Source organism: Oncorhynchus keta, chromosome 12, assembly GCF_023373465.1.
Source record: "Oncorhynchus keta strain PuntledgeMale-10-30-2019 chromosome 12, Oket_V2, whole genome shotgun sequence".
NCBI classification, from domain to species: domain Eukaryota; kingdom Metazoa; phylum Chordata; class Actinopteri; order Salmoniformes; family Salmonidae; genus Oncorhynchus; species Oncorhynchus keta.
In genome coordinates, this window is record NC_068432.1 from 25,635,435 (window position 1) to 25,660,835 (window position 25,401).

General features: G+C 45.6%; 1 protein-coding gene across 1 annotated transcript in view; it reads right to left on the bottom strand.

The window, feature by feature from the left end:
- The window catches only part of LOC118391164 (coxsackievirus and adenovirus receptor homolog), a 56,317-nt gene that overhangs the window by 7,709 nt on the left and 23,207 nt on the right, over positions 1-25,401 (bottom strand). Inside the window, exons 2-3 of the mRNA XM_035782262.2 lie at positions 11,037-11,206; positions 1,173-1,377 (exon numbers count right to left, since the gene is read on the bottom strand). Coding sequence (XP_035638155.1) covers positions 1,173-1,377; positions 11,037-11,206 — 375 coding nt within the window. The remainder of the gene's footprint in view (positions 1-1,172; positions 1,378-11,036; positions 11,207-25,401) is intronic.

The following is a 25,401-nucleotide window of genomic DNA, read 5'->3' on the forward strand; positions in this document are numbered from 1 at the left end:
GAAATTTTCAAATGCCTGAAGGTACCACGTTCATCTGTACAAACAATAGTACGCAAATATAAACACCATGGCACCACGCAGCCGTCATACCGCTCAGGACGGAGACGCGTTCTGTCTCCTAGAGTTGAACGTACTTTGGTGCGAAAAGTGCAAATCAATCCCAGAACAACAGCAAAGGACCTTGTGAAGATGCTGGAGGAAACAGGTACATAAGTATCTATATCCACAGTAAAACAAGTCCTATATCGACATAACCTGAAAGGCCTCAGCAAGGAAGAAGCCACGGCGCCAAAATCGCCATAAAAAAGCCAGACCACAGTTTGCAACTGCCCATAAGAACAACATTTTTACTTTTTGGAGAAATGTCCTCTGGTCTGATGAAACAAAATAGAACTGTTTGGCCATAATGACCATCATTATGTTTGCAGGAAAAAGGGGGATGCTTGCAAGCCGAAGAACACCGTGAAGCACGGGGGTGGCTGCATCATGTTGTGGGGGTGCTTTACTGCAGTAGGGACTGGTGCACTTCACAAAATAGATGGAATCATGAGTGAAAATTATGTGGACATATTGAAGCAAAATCAAGACATCAGTCAGGAAGTTAAAGCTTGGTCGCGAATGGGTCTTCCAAATAGACAATGACCCCAAAGTTGTAGCAAAATGGCTTAAGGACAACAAAATCGAGGTATTGGAGTGGCCATCACAAAGCCCTGACCTCAATCCCATAGAGAATTTGTGGGCAGAACTGAAAAAGCGTGTGCAAGCAAGGAGGCCTACACACCTGACTCAGTTACACCAGCTCTGTCAGGTGGAATGGGCCATAATCCACCTAACCTATTGTGGAAAGTCTGTGGAAGGCTACCCAAAACTTTTGACCCAAGTTAAACAATTTAAAGGCAATGCTACCAAATACTAATTGGGTGTATGTCAAATTCTGACCCACTGGGAATGTGATGAAATAAATCACTATCTCTACTAATATTCTGACATTTCAAATTCTTAAAATAAAGTGATCCTAACTGACCTAACCAGGGAATTCTTACTAGGATTAAATGTCCTTGTGAAAAGCTGAGTTTAAATATATTTGGCTAAGGTGTATGTAAACTTCCGACTTCAACTGTAGATAGCAGAGTAGAGGCTGTTTAAAATGTAATCCATGGAAACCCACTCACCCATGACAGTCAGTAGCATCTTTCTGCTGCGGATGCCCGGGGCCTTCTTCACCTTGCATTGGTAGGTCCCCGTGTCTGAGGACTTCAGACCAGTCAGGTTGATGGAAGCGTCGCCATTCTTTGGGTCAGGTGAGTTGAAGTGGGCCCGCCCCTTCACTGCAGGGTAGTAGTCCTCATAGGCCCTGTCCCCAGAGTACAGGATCACCTGGGGGTGGAGGGAGGAAGAGAACATGAGGGAGGGAAAGAGAGGGAATAGACCGAGAATTAGAGGGAGATAGCTGGGTGTAATGGAGTTACAACTTTTCAGAAAAACAAGTCAAAGCTGGTTATTAAGAGTGAGTGCAAAGCCCACCCCCCTTCTCTGTTTACTAAAACAACAGACACTGAAATGAAGAGTCAGTGTATTGTTATCTCCCTAATGTCCTATGCCTGGCTCTGGCTTGTTTTTGACCTTTCTTTTCTGTGCTGCTGAGCTATGGCACGGAACAAACAAAGCCCTACTGTGGAGTCAAAGCAACACCTGCTGTGTCAACAGAGACATAAAGAGAGAGCGCTATGGACCTGAGCTCAGCAACAGCCCCCAGCCCTACCTTCATCTCCCCTACCCCCGCCTGTCTCTCCCCCTCCGACACAGCGCTCAGAGGAGAAGCCAGAAGATGGAGTCAAGGTGGAGCCGACGGACAACAAGCCGCACACGAGCAGCACGGGAGCATAGTAAACAAAACACCACAACCACGGCACAAACGAGGGAGGGAGGGCTAAACAATTATCTCACATCGCAGGCAGACAACACATACACAAATATATTCTAAATGTTCCATGGAGCTTGTCAGAGACGGGGGCTTGTGTTGTGTGCAGTGATCACCATCATACACACGCACTGGATGAGGGTAGAGGAAAAACTGAGTAGGCCTCCTAATGAACACAGAGGTCCAAGGGAGAGCGGAAGGGAAGAGAAAACAACGAAAGAGAGACGAACAGAACGGAAAGACGGTGGGCTGTGAGGGAGCGAGAGAAAAGAAAACAAAGAGAAAGAGAACCGGAGGGATGGTGGGCTGTGAGATGTCTAACAGCTCGGTTGGGGAGCCTTGTTGTTGACCCCACGGCAGGGCTGCCAAGCCAAGGATGTGTAGGCTAAGCTACATCTTGTATCTATTAGCCACGTAAACCGTAATGCATTCCACCTGGATCCCAGGAGAGACATGGAGCCCTCAAACTAACTTCACTGGGATCAGAGCAAAGGCAGCAATAACAAAGCGATGAGAGAAGGTGGAAGAGAGGAAATTAAATTGCCTGAGGCACTGGGGTAAAGACAGGCAAAAAGCACTCCTTCTGACACAGACACTATCTTGTACATACCACATGTAATAACGTGGCTCAATAAAACAAATCCTATATAAATCCTAGGTACTGGAAATCAAAGGGCAGACGTTAGTGAGAAGAGAAACAGACAAGCGGAGTTGAAAACAAGGACACGTTTATTCCAGAGTTCTGATTCAGAACAGGTAGACCAGTACTACAGTATCCATCTGGTGAGGTCAGACTGAAAGTCTCTGAGGGAAAATATTGCACTAAGGGACCTCTTCTCATAATTAAAATAGTACATTGTATTAGTTAGGGTGGCACCTTTGTGGACATTTAAAGCCACCTTAAATAGCAATGAACTAATAAAGAAAATAGTAAAAAAAAAAAAAAAAAAAAAGGGAAACAACCTCTATTATACTGGTTGTAGCAGCACCAGGAGTGAGACAAAGGTTCGGTTACTTACATGGGGCCATATAAAGATGAGGTCATCGTCATGTGACTCCCCTGCACGGAGAGGGTGGGGCTAATTTGAGAGGCAAAACAGGGAGTGGCATCACCTGTGTACACTACACTCAATGTCCCGGTCTGTCTGACTCTGTCGACAGTGTTCTTGAGTCTTTGGTAAAGTCGGGCTTTTCTCCTGACTCAGCCGTGCCCCTATAGTCAGTTTCAGAAATGTACTTTGGCTCCAAATTGAATCTCAAGGTTTAACCTGAACCACTACACTTTCATGTCAGATTTTCTTCAGTAAACAAAGCTCTAGTGCTTTCCTCAAGGACACAAACCTTTATCAATCCACCAGGAATTTGAAGCAGCTAGCTACCGTTCCATTCTCCCAGCTAACCTTGATAATATAGCGCTAAAGGCAACTATCATTAATATATTTTCATGACTGTAGTTACCATTACCGTAGTTGAGAATACAATACTCAGGTCGCAACCTGCTTCCAGCCTATCTGTAATGTCCCCGCGATGAGCGCTAAATGCTAATTATCTCTGCATGGCATTTCAGGCCAACAAAGAGGTGCATTAGCTATGGTTCACTTATTCCCTGAATTCGGATATGTAGGGATATACGAAATAAACAGACCACAACTCCCAAATTAATTTTCTGATGCAAGCAGTGCATTGTTTTTTACCTACTTTAGAAATACAAAAATGCCAGTTTGACTGTGCAAACTCAAAGTAGTCTGTCATAGGGAGTGGTACGTAAAGGGTCCACTCCCTCCAGTCTACCTCTACACTCAATATCTTCTTCACGCCTCTCATTCCATCCTCTCCTCTCTCCTCCACTCCCTCTCCTTTGCTACTTCCCCTTATCTCCTTTTGTCATATATCCCATCTACTCTCCCTCCATCTCCTCCCCACTTCCAGCAGAGTAGATCAGTACCACACATCCTGTAGTTCAGCCTGCCAGTACAGTGTAGGCCCAGCATCACCCCTCCCCTTATCGCTCTCTGGACGTCCAGTAGTCCAGCCTGCCAGTACAGTGTAGCCCCATCATCACCCCTCCCCCTTCTCGCTCTCTGGACGTCCAGTAGTCCAGCCTGCCAGTACAGTGTAGGCCCATCATCACCCCTCCCCCTTCTCGCTCTCTGGACGTCCAGTAGTCCAGCCTGCCAGTACAGTGTAGCCCCATCATCACCCCTCCCCCTTCTCGCTCTCTGGATATCCAGTAGTCCAGCCTGCCAGTACAGTGTAGCCCCATCATCACCCCTCCCCCTTCTCGCTCTCTGGACGTCCAGTAGTCCAGCCTGCCAGTACAGTGTAGGCCCATCATCACCCCTCCCCCTTCTCGCTCTCTGGACGTCCAGTAGTCCAGCCTACCAGTACAGTGTAGCCCCATCATCACCCCTCCCCCTTATCGCTCTCTGGACATCCAGTAGTCCAGCCTGCCAGTACAGTGTAGCCCCATCATCACCCCTCCCCCTTCTCGCTCTCTGGACGTCCAGTAGTCCAGCCTGCCAGTACGGTGTAGGCCCATCATCACCCCTCCCCCTTATCGCTCTCTGGACGTCCAGTAGTCCAGCCTGCCAGTACAGTGTAGGCCCATCATCACCCCTCCCCTTATCGCTCTCTGGACGTCCAGTAGTCCAGCCTGCCAGTACAGTGTAGCCCCATCATCACCCCTCCCCCTTATCGCTCTCTGGACGTCCAGTAGTCCAGCCTGCCAGTACGGTGTAGGCCCATCATCACCCCTCCCCCTTATCGCTCTCTGGACATCCAGTAGTCCAGCCTGCCAGTACAGTGTAGCCCCATCATCACCCCTCCCCCTTCTTGCTCTCTGGACATCCAGTAGTCCAGCCTGCCAGTACAGTGTAGCCCCATCATCACCCCTCCCCCTTCTCGCTCTCTGGACGTCCAGTAGTCCAGCCTGCCAGTACGGTGTAGGCCCATCATCACCCCTCCCCCTTCTCGCTCTCTTGACGTTCAGTAGTCCAGCCAGCCAGTACGGTGTAGGCCCATCATCACCCCTCCCCCTTATCGCTCTCTGGACGTCCAGTAGTCTTGCCAGCCAGTACGGTGTAGGCCCATCATCACCCCTCCCCCTTCTCACTCTCTGGACGTCCAGTAGTCCAGCCAGCCAGTACGGTGTAGGCCCATCATCACCCCTCCCCCTTCTCGCTCTCCCCAGTAGTCCAGCCTGCCAGTACAGTGTAGGCCCATCATCACCCCTCCCCCTTCTCGCTCTCTGGATATCCAGTAGTCCAGCCTGCCAGTACAGTGTAGCCCCATCATCACCCCTCCCCCTTCTCGCTCTCTGGACATCCAGTAGTCCAGCCTGCCAGTACAGTGTAGGCCCATCATCACCCCTCCCCCTTCTCGCTCTCTGGACGTCCAGTAGTCCAGCCTACCAGTACAGTGTAGCCCCATCATCACCCCTCCCCCTTATCGCTCTCTGGACATCCAGTAGTCCAGCCTGCCAGTACAGTGTAGCCCCATCATCACCCCTCCCCCTTCTCGCTCTCTGGACGTCCAGTAGTCCAGCCTGCCAGTACGGTGTAGGCCCATCATCACCCCTCCCCCTTATCGCTCTCTGGACGTCCAGTAGTCCAGCCTGCCAGTACGGTGTAGCCCCATCATCACCCCTGCCCCTTCTCGCTCTCTGGACGTCCAGTAGTCCAGCCTGCCAGTACGGTGTAGGCCCATCATCACCCCTCCCCTTATCGCTCTCTGGACGTCCAGTAGTCCAGCCTGCCAGTACGGTGTAGGCCCATCATCACCCCTCCCCCTTCTCGCTCTCTGGACGTCCAGTAGTCCAGCCTGCCAGTACGGTGTAGGCCCATCATCACCCCTCCCCTTATCGCTCTCTGGACGTCCAGTAGTCCAGCCTGCCAGTACGGTGTAGGCCCATCATCACCCCTCCCCCTTCTCGCTCTCTTGACGTTCAGTAGTCCAGCCAGCCAGTACGGTGTAGGCCCATCATCACCCCTCCCCCTTATCGCTCTCTGGACGTCCAGTAGTCTTGCCAGCCAGTACGGTGTAGCCCCATCATCACCCCTCCCCCTTATCGCTCTCTGGACGTCCAGTAGTCTTGCCAGCCAGTACGGTGTAGGCCCATCATCACCCCTCCCCCTTCTCACTCTCTGGACGTCCAGTAGTCCAGCCAGCCAGTACGGTGTAGGCCCATCATCACCCCTCCCCCTTCTCGCTCTCTGGACATCCAGTAGTCCAGCCTGCCAGTACAGCGTAGCCCCAGCTCTGGTTTGCCAGCACTAATCCTACTGGGCACTGTCACATAGACCAAGCCAGCCCTGCAGCCACTGAACTTAACAGGCCACTAATTACTGATAATACACATGACATCACCCCACCAGGGCGCAAGTAGGTTGTGTGCGTGTGTTTGTCTGTCTATGCACTGAGTGTCCCTCTGATTGGACAATTAATATCTACCCGCTCAGAGGAAGATAGAAACTTGGCCGTTGTGAATGAAGAAATGGTCTGGTGAGATTGTGGCCCTTGTAAAAGATTGAAGACAGTTTGATGCGCAAAGAATGTCAAAACAAAAATAATGAGCAGTGAAGCTAAACTCTGAGTATGGAACATTCAAAACATGTCTACAGCTGAGTACAACTAGAGAGGAGGTAGACCACAAACGGAAAACCACCCACAACTGGGTTCTACAGTTATATCCACATGAGCATTGTAGTCTTTACACAGAAATGTCAAACCTGGGGAGTACAATGACGGCTCTATAATAATAATAATGTTATTTTTTGGGAAATACGCCACTTCTTCCACCCCCACCCCTCCCAATTAATCATCAGTGGTTCCCATTCTAAATAAAATGAAGTAGGTCAAAAACAAATAGAGCTCTCCTGAGGCACTGCTCCCCATTTTTTTTTTTAAACTGAATTTTGCAGAGACAATGGAGGGAGAGGAGAGAGTAGGGCTGGGCTGGAAGTAGGAGCCAGGGAGGAATGGTGAGAGGGACAGCTAATGAAGGACTCCTACTGATCTTCTACTAGCCCTGGACAACAACAAAAAAACTCAGGCCATGGGGGACAAGGAGAGAGAGAGAGATAGAGAGAGGATGCAGAGGCATCAATAGCGGAGGAGTGGAACAGAGAGTCACAGGAGAGACTCCCCCACCATTCAGAGGCCTGGAGTGAGGCCATCTATCCCTCTATAAGCTTCTAGCTACATGTCTTCAGGCAATGCATGGGCTATGTGGATCTGTCTATTCTCTCAGCAGCCTTGTGTACCCCATGCCTCCACACTACAGAGGGATGACGCGGCCTGTACACAGAGCTGCTGGGTTCTCACAGCACGGCTGGAAGGTGGCATTCCACTCAATAGAGGTACCATGCAGAGAGCAGGTGGGTGAGGTTAAAGAGCCAACTGACACACCCCCACAAACCCCTTCTAACGCACTCACGAGCGTGCACAGTGCTCACTTGCACACACTGAAAGAGCGATGCCACACACAAACCCATGTGGGATATTTTATAACGCTTTAAAAACATGCACCAAGTAAAAGAGATGAACGGCTGTTTTTATTGTCATGGGGGTTGTGTGGGCAAAAAAGTATTTAGTCAGCCACCAATTGTGCAAGTTCTCCCACTTAAAAAGATGAGAGAGGCCTGTAATTTTCATAGGTACACTTCAACTATGACAGACAAAATGAGAAAGAAAATCCAGAAAATCACATTGTAGGATTTTTTATGAATTTGCAAATTATGGTGGAAAATAAGTATTTGGTCACCTACAAACAAGCAAGAATTCTGTCTCTCACAGACCTTTAAGAGGCTCCTCTGTCCTCCACGTTACCTATATTAATGGCACCTGTTTGAACTTGTTATCATTATAAAAGACACCTGTCCACAACCTCAAACAGTCTCACTCCAAACTCCACTATGGCCAAGACCAAAGAGCTGTCAAAGGACACCAAAAACAAAATTGTAGACCTGCACCAGGCTGGGAAGACTGAATCTACAATAGGTAAGCAGCTTGGCTTGAAGAAATCAACTGTGGGAGCAGTTATTAGGAAATGGAAGACATACAAGACCACTGATAATCTCCCTCGATCTGGGGCTCCACGCAAGATCTCACCCAGTGGGGTCAAAATGATCACAAGAACGGTGAGCAAAAATCCTAGAACCACACGGGGGGACCTAGTGAATGACCTGCAGAGAGCTGGGACCAAAGTAACAAAGCCTACCATCAGTAACACACTACGCCGCCAGGGACTCAAATCCTGCAGTGCCAGACGTGTCCCCCTTCTTAAGCCAGTACATGTCCAGGTCCGTCTGAAGTTTGCTAGAGAGCATTTGGATGATCCAGAAGAAGATTGGGAGAATGTCATATGGTCAGATGAAACCAAAATATAACTTTTTGGTAAAAACTCAACTCGTCATGTTTGGAGGACAAAGAATGCTGAGTTGCATCCAAAGAACACCATACCTACTGTGAAGCATGGGGGTGGAAACATCATGCTTTGAGGCTGTTTTTCTGCAAAGGGACCAGGACGACTGATCCGTGTAAAGGAAAGAATGAATGGGGCCATGTATCGTGAGATTTTGAGTGAAAACCTCCTTCCATCAGCAAGGGCATTAAAGATGAAAAGTGGCTGGGTCTCTCAGCATGACAATGATCCCAAACACACCGCCCGGGCAACGAAGGAGTGGCTTCGTAAGAAGCATTTCAAGGTCCTGGAGTGGCCTAGCCAGTCTCCAGATCTCAACCCCATAGAAAATCTTTGGAGGGAGTTGAAAGTCTGTGTTGCCCAGCAACAGCCCCAAAACATCACTGCTCTAGAGGAGATCTGCATGGAGGAGTGGGCCAAAATACCAGCAACCGTGTGTGAAAACCTTGTGAAGACTTACAGAAAATGTTTTGACCTCTGTCATTGCCAACAAAGGGTATATAACAAAGTATTGAAATAAACTTTTGTTATTGACCAAATACTTATTTCCACCATAATTTGCAAATAAATTCATTAAAAAAAATCTTACAATGTGATTTTCTGGATTTCTTTCCCTAATTTTTTCTGTCATAGTTGAAGTGTACCTATGATGAAAATTACAGGCCTCATCTTTTTAAGTGGGAGAACTTGCACAATTGGTGGCTGACTAAATACTTTTTTGCCCCACTGTATGAAAACCTCCAACATCAACTGTATATATAAAAAAGTAGGTGGACACGTCTTCAAATTAGTGGATTTGGCTATTTCAGCCGTTGATGACAAGTGTATAAAATTGAGCACACAGCCATGCAATCTCCATAGACAAACATTGGCAGTAGAATGTTCTTACTGAAAAGCTCAGTGACTTTTAACGTGACACCGTCATAGGATGCCAACTTTCCAACAAATCAGTTCGTCAAAGCAGCCCCGGTCAACTGAAATTGCTGTTATTGTGATGTAAAAACGTCTAGGAGTAACAACGGCTCAGCCGCGAAGTGGCAGGCCACACATGCTCACAGAATGGGATCACTTAAGAACGTAAAAATCATCTTGTCTTCAGTTGCAACCCTCACTACCAAGTTCAAAACGAAGTCTGGAAGCAACGTCAGCACAATAACTGTTTGTTGGGAGCTTCATGAAATGGGTTTCCATGGCCGAGCAGCCGCACGCAAGCCTAAGATCACCATACGCAATGCCAAACGTTGGCTGGTTTGGTGTAAAGCTCAACACCATTGGACTCTGGAGCAGTGGAAACGCGTTCTCTGGAGTGATGAATCATGCTTCACCATCAGGCAGTCCGATGGATGAATCTGTGTTTGGCAGATACTAGGAGAACGCTACCTTCCCAAATGCATAGTGCGAACTGTAAAGTTTGGTGGAGGAGGAATAATGGTATGGGGCTGTTTTTCATGGTTCGGGCAAGGCCCCTTAGTTCTTCTAGTGAAGGGAAATCTTAATGCTACAGCACACAATGACAATCTAGATGATTTTGTGCTTCCAACTTTGTTGCAATAATTTGGGTAAGGCCCTTTCCTGTTCCATCATGATAACGCCCCGTGGACAAAGTGAGGCCCATACAGAAATGCTTTGTCGAGATCGGTGTGCAAGAACTTGACAGGCCTGCACAGAGCCCTGATCTCAACCCCACCGAACACCTTTGGGATGAATTGGAACGCCGACTGTGAGCCAGGCCTAATCGCCCAACATCAGTGGCCGACCTCACTAATTCTGTTGTGGCTGAATGTAAGCAAGTCCCCGCAGCAATGTTCCAACATCTAGTGGAAAGCCTTTGAAGAAGAGTGGAGGTTGTTATAGCAGCAAAGGGTGAACAAACTCCATACTAATGCCCATGATTTTGGAATGAGATGTTCGACGAGCAGGTGGCCACATACTTTTGGTCATGTATTGTATTTCATCGAACATATCCAGGAAATGCATGCATTTTGAGGTCCAACCTGTCAAAATAGGATCCAGAATGATCAGATATATTTTTGTCTCTTCAGAGAATTTCCGTCATCTTTGAGCATATTGGATTATAGGCTACATTACTCACCACCTGAGGAAGTGGGAATTCAAATCACTTAGCTAGACGTTCCATTGCTAGGCTATATGATGTAGGCCTATTCGGTCCGCAGGCGCATCAAAACCAGAGGTGAGAAATACATTATATATACAGACACTGACAGAAAGCTGTGTCTCTCCTCTCTGTAAAGAGAACAGTATTTATCCCTCAATAGCATTTTGTGCTTCTCAGAATGCATCTCGCCCTCCTCCGTGCGCACAGTGTGGAGAGGGAGTGAGAGTCAGCAGCCGACAGTGAAAGAGGGACAGGCAGATGCATTCATAGCAGAATCAACATTATGCATAGACTATTACTGTTGACCAAATAATGGTTTTAGAATAATCTACAGGAACGTTGTGTAGCTAATTAACTAGAATTACTGACGTACACAAAATGCTTCGCTAAAAGGAAGCCAATGTCAGTCATTTTTGGTTTATTGTCCCAGCTCTCACATAACACTTCTGTTGAAACACTGGATAGTTCCAACACAATATGATGAATTCTGACATACCAAAAGAAGGAATAACCCCCAAACCCTTTTTTCATGGATGAAAGAAAAAACACCACTCGGAAGGACCCCATTAAACACACACCACTTTATCCTCTTTCTGGTTGTCGGAGGCCAGCAGGCTCCATTCGATGTCCAGGGGGCCAGAGTCCACGGGGGCCAGAGAAAACTGACAATCCAGCTTGACACTCTCACTGCTGGCCTTCTCTATGGACGTGGGTCCCTGGGACGTGATCTCCAGGCCATGGGCTACACCTGGACACAGAGAGGGAGGGAGAGGAAGATCATTAGCCTAATAGCACACACTGATTGCATGGCATTCCCTTCATTAGCACATTGGGGCTAAAGATCGAATTAGAATGACTAAGTCTATGATGTTACTTCTAAAACAAATCAGTGCCTCGTTGTTCACACTTCTGTTTCAGTTAAAAGTAACTGTCCAGTGTTACCACATTTCTATCAAATATGATCTATCATTAATTATAATACGAGTGAAATCGTTTTTTTCCTCAGCCCAGTCAAACAGCTTTTCGTGTCACAATTGTGTGGGCGCATACCAGTCATAAAAAATATTAATACGAGTAGACCGCCGATTGGCCAGCTCATCCTGCTCACGAGGATGACATAATCCTATTTGAGGACACATTATTTGAGACACATTGTTTGAGATACACGTTTTTTCATTTAGTTTTATATGTGCTCAAACTCTACTCCCCAACCACCATTCTGTTCTGCCACCCCTGGTCTCTTGGCCTTCCCACCTCCCTGATAATGGGTATGTTGAATGAATCCCACGGCACCCCCACAAAAAAAGAGAAATAAAAAGAGCACTGGCTTTGCTGTTAACTATTTTAGGGGGAAAATATACTTGCTACGACTGATATGTGTGTCTCACCGAGCCATCTTAAAATGAACTAACTAATTGTAAGTCACTCTGGATAAGAGTGTCTACTATATGACTAAAATGTAGACGCAACTTTGAGGTAGGGATAGGCGATACATAAAATTAATTCAAATGTATGTTCTCGCGATATTCCAAATGCCTGTATCTCAGAATCAAGTTTTTTTGTATTTTTTGTTTTTATTAGTATTTATGTCCACTTCTTCTCTTGTTGTCTTTTTGGTTGTCTCGATTGCTCCTCCTGTACTGTGCACCTTACCATTTACACCAGAGATCTGTATATAATGAGGAGATGCTCAAGTCTCCAACCATAACAATAGGAGTTGTTTTCCCAAAAGGCAGGATGGCAAGCGACAAGCTTATGTTCAAAATAAGCACATAGAAACGCATTGGGGTTATTTTGGACATATTTTGGTGAGAGAGAAACATCTCGCTTTGTCTCTTTACATACACCCCCAAAGCCCCTCCCTCTACCACTCACAACAACAAGATGAGAGATCACTTATTCTTCTCTGACAAGCGATTTCAAATGGCTATTTGCATTTGAGGTTCGGTCTAACAGAATCATTCACATGGACACCAAAACACATTGAGACATTATTTTCCTGTAATAGAGAAGTTCATCTTTCATCTCCTCAAATTTCAAGCAGAGCAGACACTACTAAAGCAGATGTACCAATAAACATTCATTCTGAAAAATGCATGCCCAGTTTGTCGTGCGCGCATTGCGGTACCACGTACTGCTAGCAGCATTTTTGTCAAATAAATATTGTTATACCATTTGTTTAGTCTGTTTTATAAACATGCAAAAGCATAAAATATAACAAATTGCCAACTTGTTCTTATTCTGAAAAATAAGGTAGGCCACTTGCTTTCAACATCTGAACTAAGTGGATAGGCTAGCATGCTTTTCAAACAGTTGGAGACAGAAGGGTGTGTTCATAACAATTCAAATGTTTTGCACTGATATCTAGAAAATAGATTCAAGTTGGCTAAACTTGAAATGTAAGTATTAGCTGGCTACTCACTAGCATGAGGGATGGTGCTTGAGAGATTGTTTATGAGACCTGTGTTCATTTTCTATGAGACCTGTGTTCATTTTCTATAATACCTGCTACATGATTAATGAATGTGCATTATGCAAGGGTCTGGTTAAATTTGTAACAAAAAAGGGCCTTTTTATAGACAGACCCGAAAGCCAGATCAGTGATTATTGCAAAAAAAAGCAGGTAAAACTATTTAACCTAGTGGTTAAGAACTTTGGGCCAGTAACCAAAGTGTCGCAGGTTCGAATCCCCGAGCCGACTAGGTAAAACAAATGATAAGTCGCTCTGGATAAGAGCGTCTGCTAAATGACTCAAATGGAAATGTTTTACGGTTGTGGAAAGCGTATATTCAGTCTCGGTATAATTTCACAAACAGTAAATTCATTAGATTATTGCTGACTGTTTTAAATGAGGTCTATTTGACCTTTTAAAATTGTACAAATCTTATTTAGAGAGAAAAATATATATATTTAAACGAGCTATATATTGTGACGGTTTGGAAAAAAAAGAATAGAGATTTGAGTTTTAGGCCGTATCACCCAGCCCTACTTTGAGGTAGGGTTTTTCTCCAATTTATGGTTTGGACACAAATACGAGTAAACAACATTATTTGAGTAGGAGTTAACAGAATAACAACATTTAAAAGTCATAACTTCACTTGACAGTTACTTTAAGGTTTAAAAATCAGTATTTTGGTTAACTGGATTATTTCAAATCTTTGAAATAGAGCCTTCATAAAATTGTTATTATGAGGTCAAGTGCTACTTCAATAAAGGCAAAACACATCTTTGTAAAATGTGAACTACACAGGGAAGAGGTTTATAATAAAGCAGGCCGAATAGGTTATGTATAAAAATAAAAATAAATAAAAGTGTAGCTCTTCTCATCACCCAAATGGAGCATCATGTTTCTCAAGGAGTTATTCTTAGAATGAAGAAACATATTTTCCTGGTGACATCAACGGAGCTAAAGATTTTCACCATTCAATTTAATAAGAGCTTTAAGCCCTCAGCATGGAACCACAGTCTATAGAGAATGGAGTTGTCACATGCTGCCACCACATAGAAAAATCCTTTTGACAGTCAGTCGCCTTCCACTGTCTAAACTAAAATTGCAGCTTTTTTAAAACTAGTCTGCTAGGCTATATCCCCTCGATGTGGCTCACAGATTACTAGTTGTGTATAATTCAATAGCATTGAAATGATACTGTGTACAGAAAATACATTTTTACTACAACCTGGTGAAACAAATCTGAATTAGTGCACACACACACACACACACACACACACACACACACACACACACACACACACACACACACACACACACACACACACACACACACACACACACACACACACACACACACACACACACACACACACACACACACGAGCCTGGGTTGAAACTGCATTCTGTAATCTAAAAGTAAGCAGGGAGCTGGAGCAGGTTTTGGATGCGGGCCATGGGCAGTTCAAACCCAGAGTGAGTTTCATCAATCGTACACCCCTGCTGCATGTTCTGCCAGCCCAATGTTTTAAAGTCATCTGTGTGTCATTTGGTGGTAGGGAGATAAGGAGATGGCGCAGACAGACACTGCTGCTCTGCTTCTAGCTCCTAAGCAACTTTGCAGTATTTTGTGTGTTATTTCTTACATTATTAGCCCAGAATGTTTTTTGTGTTATTACATACAGCCGGAAATAACTTTGGGATATCAGAGCGGCGGTAAGAAACCAGCATTACAACTTTCCCCGAATTGGATTCTTTGTTCATACCCCCCAGCGCAAATGTGACTAACCACCTGGATTCAGCTTATGTAGCAAAATTTGAATTTTTATTTCATTTTTTACATTGGATAAAAGTAGAGACTCTACAAAATGGTATATCACACATTGCATTTGAGGAACAATGGGAAAGTAATTCTACTTTGAAAGTTGATGAACTTGTAACCTCACTTTTGAGAAAATGGCCTTTGAATGTTTTGGTATCTAGTGAAGTTATTCTTTATCTACACCCATTCAGCATCATTCACACCCTCTTAAGCTTAAGCCCCACCCATCTCGTTACGCTCTCGGGGCACGCACTTCACGCTCTGACCAATGATTTGTTTACCCATGGATAACATGAAAACAGCCTAACCAGCTCTGCTGGCAACAATTTCATTACACTTTTTGCAGACTTTTACTGACACCGGCCATATTCAACGGGTGTTGTACACACATCATGTAACGTTAGCTAACGAGCCAGCCAGCTAACGTTAGCTAGTTAAACAACAATGAACAGTGCCAACTATGCCACAGTGCTGGGAGCTAACCAACCAGGTTCAATGTTAGCTAGCTAGGCTGTAACTAGAAAAGTAAACGGCTCTGGGACACAAATAACATCAGCTAGGGAACCAGCCAGCTAACGTTAGCTACCTAGCTAACAGTACACTTTAGCTTAAGACATAAGCTAGCTAGGTAAACAATGAACCTCGCTAAGTAAACAAAGTGTATGTTCACACACGTCACGTAACCTTAGCTAATGAGCCAGCCAGAGTTAAACAACAAACACAGTGCCAACAATGCCACAGTGCTGGGAGCTAACAAACCACGTTCAATGTGCACTGGTGTTTTCTCCATCTCTTCAGCTAACATACTCTAATTCCACTGATCCTCCAGAAAGTGGAGAGCAACACTTATGCAGCTCCACTACACCGCCGCGTTCGACAGGATTACCAACAGACTGATGAGCTCAAAGACAGAAGCCAAACACTGACGCTTACACGGACACCATAGTACCCTCCAAGCTCATCGTTAATCTCGGGGCCCTTGGTCTGAACGTCGCCCTGTGCAACTGGGTCCTGGACTTCCTGGCGGGCTGCCCCCAGGTGGTGAAGTTAGGATCCTCAACACAGGGGCCCTACAAAGGTGCACGCTCAGCCCCATCCTGTAATCCCTTTACACCCATGACTGCATGGCCATGCACGCCTCCAACACAATCAGGTTTGCAGACAACAGTAGTAGGCCTGATTACCAACAATGACGAGACAGACTACAGGGAGGAGGTGAAGGCCCTGGCAGAGTGGTGCCAACATAAAAACGAAGGAGCTGATGGTGGACTTCAGGAAACAGCAGAGGGAGCACGCCCCATCTGCGTCGTCAGGACCGCAGTGGAGAGGTAGAATGCTTCAAGTTCCTCTGCGTACACATCATGGACAATCTGAAATGGTCCACCCACACAGACAGTGTGGTGACGGAGACGCAATAGTGCCTCTTCAACTTCAGGAGGCTGAAGAAATTCGGCCTGGCCCAAGACCCTCACAAACGTGTACCAGGCATCACCGCCTGGTACAGCAACTGCACCACCCGCAATCGCAGGACTCTCCAGAGGGTGATACGATCTGCCCAACGCATCACCGGGGGCACACTGCCTGCCCTCCAGGACATCTACAGCACCTGTCGTCACAGGAAGGCCAAAAATGATCATCAACCACCTGAGCCACGGCCTGTTCACCCCGCTATCATCCAGAACTGAAAAACAGCTTCCATCTCAAGGCCACTGTTAAATAGCCATCACTAGCCGGCTACCACCCTGCTACTCAACCCTGCAACATAGAGGCTGCTGCCCTATATACATAGATGTGGAATCACAGGCCACTTTAATAATGTTTACATAGTGCTTTACTCATCTTATATGTATATACTGTATTCTATTGTACTATATTTAGTCAATGCCACTCCGACATGATCGTCCTAATATTTATACATTTCTTAATTCCATTCTTTTACTTTTAGATGTGTGTATTGTTGTGAATTGTTAGATACTACTGCACTGTTGGAGCTAGGATCACAAGAAATGTGCTGCACCCGCAATAACATCTGCTAAATATGTATATGTAACCAATACATTTTGATTTGGTAGGGGGCACGCAGCATCCAAGAACCCCAACAGAAGACATATGACACAGAATTTTCCATCCTGCTTTATTTGAAGGGTATCTTCATAAAGCACTACATCGATGCTTCACAAATCAACCTATAACCATATCACGCTCTATAAAGATTAATGTGGCATAGCTATGTGACAACCATCAATACATTTCACATTTATTCATATTTTATAGAGCATGAAATATGGTTACAGATGATTTGTGACCCATTTATGCAGTGCTTATGAAGCCTATATGAATGCTTTATGAAGCCTTTATGCTGAAAGTCCGTTTTCTGTTCTCCCCTCGTTTGTCTGCAATGTGGAGGGTTGTGTGGAGGGATGTTGTGTGTTGCAGATGTTTCTCCACCCTAGACAGCCAAGGGATATCATAACACATATACAAAGCTCCCAAATTATAATTTCCATGGTGATGAGAATACTACACACACACACACACACACACACAGTATAGTCCCCATTACATAATGGTTCACAATCAACAGGAGGTTGAACAAGAATGAAAAGCACAATGCAAATAGGAGTGGAATTCCCTTAAATTACCCTTGGAACATCCCTTGTGTCATTCTTTGAACTGAAGGCACATTGTGTTTGTGGTGAGAGTGTTGTCAGCACAATAGTCCTGAAGGTTTGGCCTAGTTAGTGATACAGGTGCACCGCCCTCACTGCTCTCAAGACCTTCATCATCTCAATCTCCAACCCCGTCGCCTCACCTCCCTCTGGGGCATGACAGACTGGGATAATATATAATATATATAATATAATAATAATCACACCACACAGCCCAGTCTCAGTCACACCCGCTATTGTGGAGAGCGAGAAGGCCCTTCGAGCATTTTATATGGTCACAGAACACTAAGCTCTAACAGCCATGAACCCCACATTGCTGCGGTAGCTGATTCTGTTGTCCATTGGATCTGACAGACGTCCTTGTTCACAGCGACTCAGTCACAGCCCTGAGCAGCAGACAACAACGCCAGTGAAATGAGAGCAATAGAAACAAAGTGAGATGAATGTCTATCAAAGTCAACACAGAGAGCCTGACGTCTATGTGACAGAGCTATGTATGCATTTATCATCAGTGAATACCAGAGAAACAGCCTACATGCAAAAAACTGAAATGACATTTTCAAAACAAATTCCATTCACCTGGAACTGTTTATCAGGGAATTGTTATCTCTGACGTTTTATCAGGGAGCACCAATGTAGTTGTTTTTTATCTAATTGATGAGTCTGGGACCTCGATGACCTTGGGCTGCTTTTGTCTTTATTACAGTTGATACTCACGGACGTCTCTCCCCCTCTCAACCACCATACACACTAGGGGAAAAGTGATATTTCATGCCATCATCTGATCACATTTAAGCTTTCCAGTAAATGTGCCATGCATGTTATGAGGGTTCAGATGAGAACAGTGCAGTGTATGACCAACACTACCTCCCTATCCTAACGTAGCAGGCGTAAAAGAACAGGCCTGAGCGGAGTTCCCACATCAGGTTTCCAGCGGAAAAGGAAGCTAGATTGAATTAGCTGTATCCCTGAAAACCGGATATATCCGGTTGTTGGCAATTCTGATAAGTATGCTACCACTACCTCTCCCCTCCTCTCCCTTGGGTAATAGCCTACTCCCAGTGCTTGGAAACGTGCCTATACAGTACCCTCAAACTACAGAAGTAAAAAGGAAAGTAGTCAACTGACATTAAAAAAAAATCCCCCCTCCCTCAACCACCAGACAGACACTTTGAACTCCACTTAAAACCATTGGGCAGAAAGGCGGGGGGGGGACGTGTCTGATTTTTGATTAGCCAGTAATAGCCACATAAAAATGCAAGTGAAGCTAATGGGTTATGAGCCAATCTGTATTCCACACTGCTCAAGTCCCTTCGTAATTAATGTAGTGAAAAGACATTCAGGACATCTTTCACACTACATATAAAAACACCCAGATGGCTGTGGCTTTTCATAGACCATTCAAATTACTGTAATGGAGATTGGAGATATGAGCACACTAAACAATCATTTTAATAAACAAGCAATAGAATGGGAATTAACTGGCATCACATGGTGTAGCATGACAATGAGCTCTGACCAAAGATTATCTGCTAGATAAGCCGATGGGAAATCAATTCCTGGGAAGTAAATAACGATGAAACACGAAATGGCAAACAATATATATTTACGGACAATGAAAGTAGTGGCGGATAGATTATGCTAGATTATGCTAGATCCTTTCACGTGGCAACTAGAGCCATAACAATGAAGGACAACAATTCTTACTAAGTAGGTGGAACCCAGCGCTGCCAGAGAGAACCGTTCTATGGTTCTATGACATGTGGATGTTCCAACAGCTGGAACATAATTTCAACATAATCACCTCGCTACAACACCCACTTAAACCAGAGTAACAAAACAGCCTACCCTGCATAACACTGACACAGACAGACAAGGAGGTTACTGATTAACACTGAACACACACGGCCAAGTGATTGGGAAATGGCCTCTATTCCACTGTGCTGTGACTGAGGCCCAGTGAGATAGGGCTCTGTGTGTGTGTGCGTAATCAATGGCTTATATTTAAGCAATAAGGCACGAGGGGTGTGGTATATGGCCAATATACCACGGCTAGCAGCTGTATCCAGGCACTCCGCAACACACACCCGCGGTGCCTTATTGCTATTGTAAACTGGTTACCAACATAATTAGAGCAGTAAAAATAAATGCTTTGTCATACGCGTAGTATACAGGGTGATATACCACGACTGTCAGCCAATCAGCATTCAGGGCTTGAACCACCAAGTTTATAATATGAGATTTCCTTCTATCTTTATTCAGAGTAACGGCAGCCTGGCTCAGGGAAACGACTCTGGTCTCTAACTGCAAAGAGGGTGATAAGAGAGCCTATTACTACGGTCTCAAGAAAAGGACCACTATGAAGATGAACCTGCTTGTAAATGTGGGTAAATGCACACATAATCCTTGCAAAATTGTGACCACATTAGTTGGGAACTGCCTGCCTCCTGTTGCGGTGTGTTTGTTGAGTGTGAGTCTAGAGGGGGAGGGAAGCTAACAGTGGGAACGGAGGTACACTGATTAGCTAATTAAAAACTATTCAAATGACTATTTGTGTCTGTCTGACACAGCATTTCCCAGCAGGATTACATGGCGACCAGCACTGGCTGATGGGAATTGTGTGTCAGAGCCTCCCCAACCCCACCCTGTACACCCCTCTACTCTTCCCTCTGTCCCCCCAGCAGTCCTCCCACCTACACCCCTGAATGTGGAGTGTAGGTCCCCAGGGCCCCAGATTCTCCCCAGTCGTGCTGATTGTAGACCCCCTTTATAACAGCACAATGGGGAGAGAATCCTGTCTCCTGGCAACTGATCCTACTGAGAATGCTGCTGCCGCTCTGACACTTGAGAGACGGCGGAGAGGGGGGAGGTGAAAGAAGAGAGAGAAAGGCTAAGCAGGGGGAGGAAGGAAGAATGGGGATTTGTAAAATAATGACATGTTGCGCAGCGGTTTATTATCTTTGTGGTAAAGGAAGGAAGAATCATCGGCTGGAATCCAGCAAAGGGAGGGAGATGCCTTTATTAAAACTGAGATCTTAAAACAGGGGCCTGGAGGATAGAGACCAATGAAAGCAACCACAAATTGAAGTGCCAGTGACAACAACTAAAACCATGTTGTTTTAAGTTCATGATGAAAATAATGTCAGTCAGCATATTCCAGATTTTCTGTGCCTATGCACTCTACACAGCTAGCTACTATACTGAGAAAACTATTTTCTAGCACAGATAACATTACCACACATTCTCAGTGCCTACACACACGTACACAGATGAAGTAGTGAGGCAACACATGCCAGTGTCACGGCGTGATATGACTGGAGCAGCATCATGTCCTCACAGTAGAACACATTCTATCAGTGGTGGAACGCTGTTGTGTTCTCTTATCCTCCTTATCGACTTACAATATTTCAGAATGGCGTTGGCTGGCATCTGTAAGTCACTGAACCGGTTTGATCCTGAGAGGTCTTAGAGTAGGAAGTGAGTTTAAGCAGTGCAGCAGTGGCAGTAGCAGCAGCAACACTAGACCCAACAGACACTAATAAACCCTAGAGGTTAAAGCCCAACGACAGTCTCTATCTGCCATGCTCTGGCTCTGCTAGCCAAGATAAAGACCTCTGATTAACCGTTGGCTACATAGTCTGGCTGAGGCCACCCAAAAGAGCCTCAGTGTGTGTATATGGGTCTTATAGACTGAGGCTATAGGTCTCTAGGACAAGGCTGTTTCAGACTCCAGGGCTAACGATGCGGAAACAAGCATGTAGAGAAGGAAAGCATGTCAGGCATGGTGAGAGTGTGTTTGCTAGTGTGTGTTTACTTTTGTTGAGGTAGTCTTTGTATCTCTGCAAAAGTGTCTCATGAAGAACATGTCTCTGTCCGTTTATGTAAAAACACCAAGTTAAAGCCGTATTACTTTGAGAGGTCTTGTCAAGAAGAAAAGTGGGTGACTGACAACAAACAAGTGTGTGTGATTGGAGGGGGAATATGTTTGTGGATCTGATAGGAAGACAACATCCTGCTCCTCACGCTGAGACAGCAAGATACCGGCTGGGAAATTAACAAGCCTGGAATTTAAAAAAAAACTAAAAACACTGAGATTTGGTCTTCGTTCTTATAAAAGAAACATTTTCAAGAAAAGAGGGAGTTATTTTAGGGCCGCAATAGATAGGAGCTTCTTCCTTTCTTAGCTGAGTAGAGCCCTCAGTGACAGGACTTTTGAATAGCGAGTGTGGCTGGCGGCACAATTTTTCCTGGGTGGGCTGAGTCTGTTCTGTCGCTGCTCTGCTGGGATTAAGCTCTCATGGCAGTCTGGGGCCCCTGTAGCAAATAAAGAGCTACTGATAACACTTCTTCCATTAACACTCTGCTCACAGACCCTCTGTGACCGTGTTGGAGCCTGTCAACTCCTCCGCCTGACCTATGCATTACGGACATGACTTCATGGCACTAGAACTGTTGAACATGAACGCTGCTCCACCAACCGCCAAACATCTCCCCAGCGAGTGAAGCCAATCCAATGTGTAGCATATCTGTAAGTGTTCAGTGTTCTGTGGGTTGTGGTTTGTTTTGTGTTGGCTAATTGGTGATTCATACACAATGCGCTATAATGTAGGCTGAATGCTCAGCTAGCCAGGTACCCACATGGCAATGTCATCAATTCTCAGAACGAATGACCTGAAGGCTGTTTGGACATAATTGACAAATGACTTATGTTTTACTTCCCCACTACAGTCCATTAAACAGAGCACTGAGGAACGCATGCCTATGGGAGTGTATGCATTTAGTCCCACTGGATTAAAGACATCCAGAAAATGTGTCCAGGGTTACGTTACAGGGCTGAAAATGAGACATCAGGAGGACATCATCATGACACTGACCTCAGCTGTGACAGCCTCAGCTTTGACAACCTGCCTTACCAAGGAGCCTGGAATTATTACTATTAACAGCCCGTCTCTGCTGCCCTGAGAAATAGGTGTGTGTGTGTGTGTGTGTGTGTGTGTGTGTTGCAGAAGGCCTAGTAGCAGTAGCTAATAAAGTAGTAACAGGGCCACGGCCGTATGTAGCCTAATTCACTTAACAAGAAAAACAGCAAATGTATTCTTAAGGGGTAATATGCTAATCAGACTTGGATAACGGCATATGCTGAGCAAATAAGCAGTGAAAAGTACAAGACGCCTCTAGTACACACACACACACACACACACACACACACACACACACACACACACTTAAACACACCAGTAATCACAACACACACAAGACACACACACACCATTGACACACACCCTGAGACTTAAATGTCCCTGAAAGGAGGAAGACCATGTCCCTAGAATAGATGCTTATTTATAAGCTGCTCTGCATTATCATCTTACAATTTGGCCGGCTTTCAACAGCTGCTGCTTGTCTAGCCCTCGGTCTCTGCTCTGGAGATAAAACACTACATTCTGCTCCTTTTGCAATAGCTAATGGGGATCCTAATAAAATACCAATACCTAACTACACACCCTCTCTCCTTCCCCCTCTCCTTTTGCCATCCCTTGAAGATCGGAGTTCGCATCCTAAGTGGCGTAGGGGTCTAAGGCACTGCATCGCAGTGCTTGACGCGTCACTAAAGACCCGGGTTTGATCCCAGCTGGCCGTGACCGGGAGACCCAAGAGGCAGCACAAGATTAGCCGAGTGTCGTCTGGGTTAGTGGAGGGTTTGACCGGGATTTCCTCGCACTCTAGCGACTCCTTGTGGCGGGTTGGGCGCCTGCAAGCTGACTTCGGTTGCCAGCTGGACGGTCTTTCCTCCAACACATTGGTGTGGCTGGCTTCTGGGGTTAAGCAAGCTTTGTGTCAAGGAGCAGTGCGGCTTGGCAGGGTCTTGTTTCGGAGGAGGCATAGCTCTCGACCTTCGCCTCTCCCGAGTCCATAGGGGAGTTGCAGCAATGGGACAAGACTAACTACCAATTGGATATCACAAAATGGGGAGGAAAAAGAAGGGAGTTCACTTATCTAAGCTCCCTGGACAGTCAGATAACAGCGCCCCCTCTCATGTCCCTCCTCCCCACTCCCCTGTGTTCTCATTGAACACACAGACAGACACACCTTAGGGACAGTGTGTGCCGTGTGCTGGCGACAGGACAGGGGGAGGCAGACTCTGGAGACTGGCTGATAGGCAGCAGGCCAGGCCAGCCCAGGGAGCCCTGATAACACCTCCATGGGAACCACAAACACAGATAACAGCCAGTGGGGGACAGGATGAAAAGACAAAGGAGAGGAGCGGGTTTAATTATGAAAGCAACCAGAGGTATCACTACCACTAGACTCCAGTATGTTACCTTGTTTAGAAAAATCAAGTCTTTGTAGATTTAGTTGGAGGCAGGGGGGATGCAAACAAAACATACACACATTGAGTGTTTTCTCCAGTCAGGGGAGCTAACTGCTGAAGTAATTACTAAATTGTGTCATCTTCATTCCTGTGAAAAATGTGAAAAACAGTTCCCTGTGACAGATTACTAAACACACAATGCCAACTGAGGATGAATTGAAAAGAATAGTAATGGAATGGAATGTGTCAAAGTAGTTCAAACTACAACAATACTTTACGGTTCGGTACATTTCAAGCTGGTGGAAAGCAGGGCACAAATTACATTTACAAGTCAGAGGAGTGGTATAGATCCTTGAGTTAAAGTTGAACTAATAGTGTGGAACGGTGCAAGTTACAGTTTAAAAATAACTTTAGTTAGCAGGCTCCAGCACATTCCATAGTGGTCAACGTCACTGACAGTGACAAGGAGTGGTAAAATGGCAGTCGGTCAGGTGTCTTGGAAACTTGTTATCTCACATTCCCATTAGGAATAGCTGAGTGAATACGTCATTAGACTAGGAAGTTTAACAGCGTAAGAACAACAAGGTTTCCTGTGGAGGCTGGGTCATTATGAGATCGGTGCGATGGTGTCACGCACACATTTGTTTTACTATCCTTGTGGGGACCAAACAATTGATTCCCACTAAAAATCCTATTCCCCTAACCACAACCTTTAACCACAAACCCCTAAGCCTAACCCTAAATAGCCTTTGTTCTTGTGGGGACCAGAGAAATGTCCCCACAAGGATAGTAAAACCACATACACGCACAGACCCCAGATGGCTGTTTTATGAGGCTGTAAATCATCACATTCCCTCTGGGAGATTGCAGACGCTGAATGTATAAGGTCAGTAGACGCTGACCACTAGCCTGTGGCTTCAGTGAATGTAAAAGGTCAGTAGACGCTGACCATTAGCCTGTGGCTTCACATCTGTCCACATAGGCTACAGTACAATCTTCCCAAACATGCAAAGATGTAGCTAAAGCAGCTTATTGCAATGATTCTTCTTAGAATTGGTGTTTTGATCTTTAAATATACACTGAACAAAAATATAAAATGCAACATGTAAGGTGTTGGCCTCCCGAGTGGCGCAGCGGTCTAAGGAACTGTGTCAAAGTGCTTGAGGAGTCACTACAGACCCGGGTTCGATCCTGGGCTGGGTTGCAGCCGACCGCGATCAAGAGACCCATGACTGGCGCACAAATGGCCCAGCGTCATACCGGGTTAGGGGAGGGTTTGGCCAGCCGGGATGTCCTTGTCCCATTGCGCACAAGTGACTCCTTGTGGCAGGCCGGGCGCATGCACGCTGACTTTGGTTGCCAGCTGTACGGCGTTTCCTCTGACACATTGGTGCGGCTGGCTTCCAGGTTAAGCGAGCAGCATGTCAAGAAGCAGTGTGGCTTGACAGGGTCGTGTTTGAGGGCGCATGTCAATGGGAAGCGATGGGACAAGACTGAAACTACCAATTGGCTAAAAAATGACAGGGTCCGGTGTTTCATGAACTGAAATGAGAAATAGATATGCACAAAAAGTTTATTTCACTCAAATGCACAAATGTGTTGACATCCCTGTTAGTGAACAGTTCTCTTTTACCAAGATAATCCATCCACCTGACAGGTGTGGCATATGGGCTGATTAAACAGCAGATCATTA